The following is a 7,379-nucleotide window of genomic DNA, read 5'->3' as shown; positions in this document are numbered from 1 at the left end:
GTTCATCTATTTGATTGATAACTTATTTGTGTATGTTGATTGAGAGTGCACGCTTAGTTTTCATGCATAAATATGATGCTAGATTATGAGGGAGTTTCACCTAATAGTTACAATCTTATAATCACAAGTAGTGAAGGTCGCTTGAAAACGATCGCGTTGAATGAATTCTTAGCATAAGTTTCATGCAATTCATAGTAACGAATGCTTCGTCAATGCTTATGTTTTTCATAGAACTTAATGATTCTTGCTTGTATCTCTATTATGCAATTCATGTAGGGAACTTGTAGGGAATGTTTTGGGTTGTTGTATGCAATCATCCAACTTAATAACTTGTGGAAAAACTGAGGGTTAATTAGTGCAATTCACGGTTAATTTGGGGCGTTGAGTATTTATAATTTATTGGAAGAACAACTGAAAATCGTTTTGTTTGCAAGTGTGACATGTGTGGAGAAGAACCTCTTAACTAGCCTTTTATCCATCCTTTTTATCCAAAAACATTCTACAATCTGTTTAGTTTAAAGTTTCTGTTTTATGTTAAATTTTCGTCCAAAACAAATCCCCCTTTAATTTGAAGTCTTAGATTAGTTAGAAAGTGTTTTGATTTGTGTTTCTAAGTATTTTGATTCAAGTTTTCAACCAATTTCGTCCAAATTAGTGTAGGTGCTCAAAACTGCCCAGAAAGTGGTTTTTAGGCAGTTTTGAGTCTTCTAGTTGCTGTTTTGGGTTTTAGGTTTGTTTAAGTGTTTTAACTTTTAGTTTTGCATTCTTTGAGTCTAGTTTAGTGTTAAAGTGTCTTAGTTTGTGTTTATAAGTGTTTTGATTCAATTTATTACACACATTCGTCCAAATTCACCAAAGTGCTCAAAACTGCCCAGATTGTGTTTTTAAGGCAGTTTTGAGTGTTTTGGGGCTGTTTTGAGTCCTTTGGTTTGTTTTAGTGTTTTAAATGTTTAGTTTTGCATTCTTTGAGTCTAGTTTAGTGTTTTAAACTTTATTTTACGTTTTTGAGTCAATTTCCAAGTGATTTTGCAATCCCTCCTAATCCCCGGCTAAGAACGATCCCTACTTATACTTATACTACAATTGATAAAAAGAGGGTTTAATTTGTGTGCGTATAATTCTCGCATCAAATTTTTGGCGCCGTTGCCGGGGATTAGCAATTTTGCTAATCCCTTGGATTGTTTTTGTTTCTTTTATTTCACTTTATTTCTGACTTTGTTTAAGTTTCTGACCTAATTTTGTTTCTTGTTTCTTAGGTACTAATGTATGACTAGAAGCTCTCAACCGATTCGTGCGAACATCTTGGATTTTGACGACGATTTTGAGAGGAAGTTGAGAAGAGCTAGAAACCAGCAAGAACACCATCCACCAAATTCCGAATCTGACCTTGAAGAAAACGTACAAGAAGAGAAAGAAGAAGTCCAAGGCATGGCGGTGGACAACCGTACACTCAAGGAGCTTTCCGCCTCAGGTTTGGATAATGCCGCACCCTTGTGCATTCAATACCCCACGGCTGCCCAAGGTAAGACGGATGAGTTTGAATTAAAGTCAAGTTTGCTTCATCATATTCCTAAATACCATGGCTTGTCCATGGAAGATCCTAACAAACATTTGAAAGAATTTGAAGTAGTTTGCTCTAGTATGACTCCCGTCACTGTTGACGGAAATATCTTGAAGATGAAGGCTTTTCCATTCTCTTTGATGGATAAAGCCAAAGATTGGCTATATGAGTTAGCTCCCGGCACTGTCACTTCTTGGGAGAGTATGAAGAGAGCGTACTTGGAGAAGTTCTTTCCAACTTCTCGCATCATCCTCCTACGCAAAAAGATAAGCGGAATCCAGCAAGAAGAAGGTGAGTCTTTTCCTACGTATTATGAACGATTTAAATCACTTGTTGCTTCTTGTCCACAGCATCAGATGAAGGAGGAGTTGCTCTTGCAATATTTCTACGAGGGTCTCCTACCTCTAGAACGTCAAATGCTTGATGCTTCGGCGGGGGGAGCATTGGTGGACAAAACACCCATGGCTGCCAAGGTCTTGATTGCTAATAGAGCGTTGAACGCTCAACAGTACGAGGGTGTAGGCCAAAGAGGACCCCCACGGCACCAAGTACATGAGGTAAGTTCAACGTCCGATCTTCATTCACAATTGGCTAATCTTACTTCTATTGTTTCACAGATGGCCGAGGGAATGAAGATGCAAGGACCTGTGGTATGTGGCGTATGTTCTATCCAAGGACATGCCTCCGAAAAGTGTCCTCAACTCATTGAGAATGGCGGATGGGAGAGTGCGAATGCCATTGGGTTTCAAAGCCAAAATCAGTCAAGACATGATCCATACTCCAACACGTATAATCCGGGGTGGCGAGACCACCCAAATTTCAAGTGGAGGGATTCCCAGCAACCTCAGAACCAAGGAGGCTTTAGGCAACAACCCCCGGGGTTCTTTCCCAAAACCTACGGCCCACCCCAAAATCAAGCCCAATCCGGCCCAAGTGCCTCAGGTACGTCTCTTGACAATGATGCACTTCTTAAGATACTAACTAAGTTGTCTAATGGGCAGGAAGATCAAGCGAAGGCTATGCAAAACCAAGATAAGAGGGTGGATCAACTTGAGAAACAAATTGGGCAGATTGCCGAGTTTGTAGGTAAGTTTCGAGATCCCGGACAACTCCCTAGTTCCACCATTCCAAATCCGAAGGGAGGTTTCGAATCAGCCAAAGCAATCACCCTAAGAAGTGGTAAGGAAGTTGGGGCAGGTCCTACATCAAAAACAGGTCATGACGAGGATGAAATTTTGCAAATGGAAGAGGAGGAAACAAGGTTGCCCACGGCAAAGGTGATTCCACCTTTGCCGCAAGTCCCTATGGTCCCAAATCTGCCCAATTTGTCCCACAATGGTAAGAATGTGTCAAATTCGGTTCATACTAATGTTTTCCCTTCAAATGTGCCTTTTCCTAGTAGGTTCATGCAAACGAAGAAAGAAGAGGCAGAAAAGGATATCCTTGAAACCTTTAGGAAAGTTCAAGTTAACATACCTTTGTTAGATGCAATCAAGCAAGTTCCGAGGTATGCTAAGTTCTTGAAGGAGTTGTGTACCACTAGGAAGAGGATGTCGACTAAGGAAGTGGTAAAGGTAGGTGAGAATGTGTCCGCCATCTTGCAACGCAAACTACCTCCCAAATGCAAGGATCCAGGTAGCTTTACCATTCCTTGTGTCATTGGGAATATTAGATTTGAATCTGCCATGCTTGATTTAGGTGCTTCTATAAATGTTATGCCATATTCCATTTATGCATCTATGAACTTAGGAGCATTGAAAAATGATGGGGTAATAATACAATTGGCCGATAGATCTAACGCCTATCCAAAGGGAGTTTTGGAAGATGTTCTTGTGCAGGTTAATCATTTGGTCTTCCCGGCGGATTTCTATGTCCTCGAAATGGATGAATCGGACCATGCTCCTTCGCTGCCCATTCTACTTGGAAGGCCATTCATGAAGACGGCCCGGACGAAGATTGACGTGTATAGTGGAACTTTGTCCATGGAATTCGATGGGGAAGTTGTTAATTTTAATCTTTCTGATTCCATTAAATACCCTAGTGAGGACCATTCATGCTTTTCTATTGATATAATTGACTCTTTGGCGCAGGGATATCTCGACGATTTGAATGACGATGCGCTTGAAAAAGTCATTACACGAGGCATGGAACTCAAAACAAAGGGGGCAGATTGCATGCATGCCCACGGCATACAAGAGTCATCCCATGCCGTGCCCCCTAGTGAGGAATTACTTGAAGTTGTGGCTGCCCTTGAGTCCTCACCTAAGCTTGATGGTAAGTATACTAACCGTGAGTCCATTCCCATTTCGACTAACAAATTGCTTCCATCTATAATTCAGGCACCTATCCTTGAACTCAAGCCTTTGCCAAGCCATTTGAAGTACATTTTCTTGGGGGAAAATGAAACACTACCTGCCATTATTTCCTCCTCCCTCACGGCACAAGAGGAGGAGAAGTTGCTTCGAGTTTTGAAGGAATTCAAATCTGCCCTAGGTTGGACATTGGCCGATATCAAAGGTATAAGCCCTACGACTTGTATGCATCACATATTTCTTGAGGAGGGGGCTAAACCAACTAGAGAGGCTCAACGCCGTCTTAACCCTCCGATGATGGAAGTAGTGAAAAAGGAGATAATCAAACTTCTAGATTGTGGGGTGATTTATCCCATCTCCGATAGTCGTTGGGTTTCACCTATCCAATGTGTGCCTAAGAAATCCGGAGTGACAGTTGTGGAAAATGCCGAGAATGAGCTTGTACCCATGAGGATTCAAACCGGTTGGCGTGTGTGCATTGATTATAGGAAGATAAACGCCACCACAAGGAAGGATCACTTCCCTTTGCCGTTCCTAGACCAAATGTTGGAAAGGTTAGCCGGTCATTCCTTTTATTGTTTTCTTGATGGATATTCAGGTTATAACCAAATTGTCATTGCCCCGGATGATCAAGAAAAGACCACTTTTACTTGTCCCTTTGGAACGTTTGCATACCGACGCATGCCATTTGGCTTGTGCAATGCTCCTGCCACGTTTCAAAGGTGTATGGTAAGCATATTTTCGGATTATGTTGAAAAGATTATTGAGATATTCATGGATGATTTTAGTGTGTTTGGTGATTCATTTGACAAATGCTTGGATAATCTCACTTTAATCTTGAAACGTTGTGTTGAAACAAACCTTGTGTTGAATTGGGAAAAATGTCACTTTATGGTTAAACAAGGTATTGTTTTGGGTCATATAATCTCTGAAAAAGGAATTGAAGTTGATAAGTCTAAAGTAGATCTTGTACGTTACTTACCCTCTCCGACTTCGGTTAGAGAGGTTCGTTCGTTTCTTGGCCATGCAGGATTTTATCGTAGGTTTATCAAAGATTTCTCGAAGATAGCACAACCTCTTTGCCGACTCCTACAAAAAGAAGTGGCGTTTGAATTCACCAAGGAGTGCACGGAATCATTCAAACAACTCAAGGAATTGTTGACCACGGCACCCATCATTGTTCCACCGGATTGGAGTCTACCTTTCGAGCTCATGTGTGATGCGTCCGACTATGCTTTAGGAGCTGTTTTAGGACAAAGAAAGGACAAGAGGCCGCATGTCATTTACTACGCCTCCCGGACGTTGAACGATGCACAACTGAACTACTCCACTACGGAAAAAGAACTCCTTGCCGTTGTCTTTGCTTTAGATAAATTTCGATCATATCTAATTGGAACTAAAGTAATTGTTTTCACTGATCATGCAGCTCTGAAGTACTTGCTCACCAAAAAGGAGGCCAAGCCACGGCTAATTCGATGGATATTGCTACTTCAAGAGTTCGACATAGAAATTCGGGACAAGAAGGGAAGTGAAAACGTGGTGGCTGACCACCTAAGCCGAATGGTGCATAATGAGGAGTCTTTGCCGATTTTGGAGACATTCCCCGATGAACAATTGCTGTCCATTAAGGTTAGTGCACCTTGGTATGCCGATATTGTTAATTTTTTGGTGTCAAAACGTATTCCAAGTGAGTTCACTAGGCACCAACGTGATAAACTTAGGCATGATGCACGGTTTTATGTGTGGGATGATCCGTACTTATGGAAATTTTGCCCCGATCAGATTATACGTCGTTGTGTGCACGATTCTGAATGTCATTCAATTTTGAGTTTTTGTCACACATATGCATGTGGAGGGCATTTTGGCACACAACGCACAGCCCTTAAGGTGTTACAATGTGGATTTTATTGGCCTAGTATTTTTAAAGATGCTAAAGCTTTTTGCTTAACATGTGATAAATGCCAACGAATGGGTGGTATTAGTGCAAAGGACCAAATGCCGCAGGTTTCTATCCTAAATGTTGAAATTTTTGATGTTTGGGGTATTGATTTTATGGGTCCTTTTCCTTCTTCGTATGGTTTTACATATATTTTGCTTGCGGTTGATTATGTGTCGAAGTGGGTGGAAGCAAAGGCCACCCGGAGTAATGATTCTAAAGTGGTTGCAGATTTTATTAGAACTAACATTTTTGCAAGATTCGGAATGCCACGAGTGATCATTAGTGACGGAGGGTCACACTTTTGCAATCGGACCATTGAAGCGTTATTGAGGAAATACAGTGTCACCCATAAGGTTTCTACACCTTACCATCCTCAAACGAATGGCCAAGCCGAGGTTTCCAACCGAGAGATCAAGCAAATCCTAGAGAAGACCGTTGGGCCAACAAGGAAGGATTGGAGCTTACGGTTAGATGAGGCACTTTGGGCGTATCGTACGGCGTACAAAACCCCCATTGGGATGTCCCCCTTCCGACTTGTCTATGGCAAGGCGTGCCATCTTCCTGTTGAATTGGAGCACAAAGCACTTTGGGCCATCAAGAAGTTTAACATGAACCTCAAGGAAGCAGGAAGTCAAAGGAGATTGCAATTGAATGAGCTTGATGAGATACGGCATGAGGCGTACGATAATGCAAGCATTTACAAGCAAAAGACCAAAGCTTTCCATGACAACATGATCCGTGGGAAATCATTCTCAATTGGGCAGAAAGTGCTATTGTTCAATTCCCGTTTACGTTTGTTTCCCGGTAAGTTACGTTCTAAGTGGATTGGACCGTTTGTTATTACTAACGTATCTTCTTATGGTGCCATCCAGATTCAAAGTCTCAAAACAGGTCATGAATTCCAAGTGAACGGACACCGTTTGAAGCCATATTATGAGAACTTTGTTGAACAAACCGTGGAGGATATTTCTTTGGGTGCCGTGGGCACAAATGGAGAGTGAATGGGCTTTTCGTCCGGCTGTACGACGTTAAAGAAAGCGCTACTTGGGAGGCAACCCATGCAATTCAACAAAGGAAGCCCAAGGAATCACTCCAATTCCAGATTTGCGTTCCTAAACCTTTCTCTTTGTTGTGTATTTCGTTTCTGCCATGTTTAGTATGTTAGTTGCTGTTTGTTTGTTTGTTTGTTATTTGTGTGAGTTATGCCTTAAAACATTGAGGACAATGTTTGAGTTAAGTGTGGGGGTAACCAAAGTGTTTTCTTGCAAATTCGTAGGGTTTTGTCACCCATAATTTCAAATGTTGTTTCTTGCGGTTTTTAAGTGTTTTTGAGCAGTTTTGGGGTGTTTTAGTGTGTTTTGATGCAAAAATCCGAAAATCACATAACAATTTGAAAAATTTGTTTTAAAAACCCAAAAAGAGTTGTTTTTGTGTGTTTGTTTGTGTCTTAGGGTACCTTCCAACACAATGATGAGGATTCGGTTTGTAATTACATGGCTGTTAAAGAGAGTGATTAACATGGATGAAAGTTTGATCTACTCTTTGTTTATGCTTAGTTGTGGTTATA

The 7,379-nt window shown here is 41.3% G+C and overlaps 1 protein-coding gene across 1 annotated transcript; it reads left to right on the top strand.

Annotated features, from left to right (window-relative positions):
* The first annotated feature begins 1,266 nt into the window (after positions 1-1,266).
* Positions 1,267-6,813, top strand: LOC148691701 (uncharacterized). Its single transcript, XM_088683392.1, has 2 exons — positions 1,267-2,838; positions 6,685-6,813. The coding sequence occupies exons 1-2, from the start codon at positions 1,267-1,269 to the stop codon at positions 6,811-6,813; spliced, it is 1,701 nt and encodes a 566-aa protein (XP_088539518.1).
* Positions 6,814-7,379: the final 566 nt, after the last annotated feature.

This window comes from Pyrus communis, chromosome 13 (assembly GCF_041283825.1).
Source record: "Pyrus communis isolate YQ-2024b chromosome 13, ASM4128382v1, whole genome shotgun sequence".
In the NCBI taxonomy this organism is placed as follows: domain Eukaryota; kingdom Viridiplantae; phylum Streptophyta; class Magnoliopsida; order Rosales; family Rosaceae; genus Pyrus; species Pyrus communis.
The sequence above is the reverse complement of the archived record's forward strand: the minus strand, read 5'-3'. Positions and strand labels throughout refer to the sequence as shown.

What these genes read in the sequence shown, in the direction of transcription:
- LOC148691701 (XM_088683392.1), top strand. Translation starts at nt 1,267, where the DNA reads ATGACTAGAAGCTCTCAACCGATTCGTGCGAACATCTTGGATTTTGAC. An exon ending in CAAGGTTGCCCACGGCAAAG is followed by an intron (nt 2,839 to 6,684) that starts GTGATTCCACCT and finishes GGTGCCATCCAG; the next exon opens with ATTCAAAGTCTCAAAACAGG.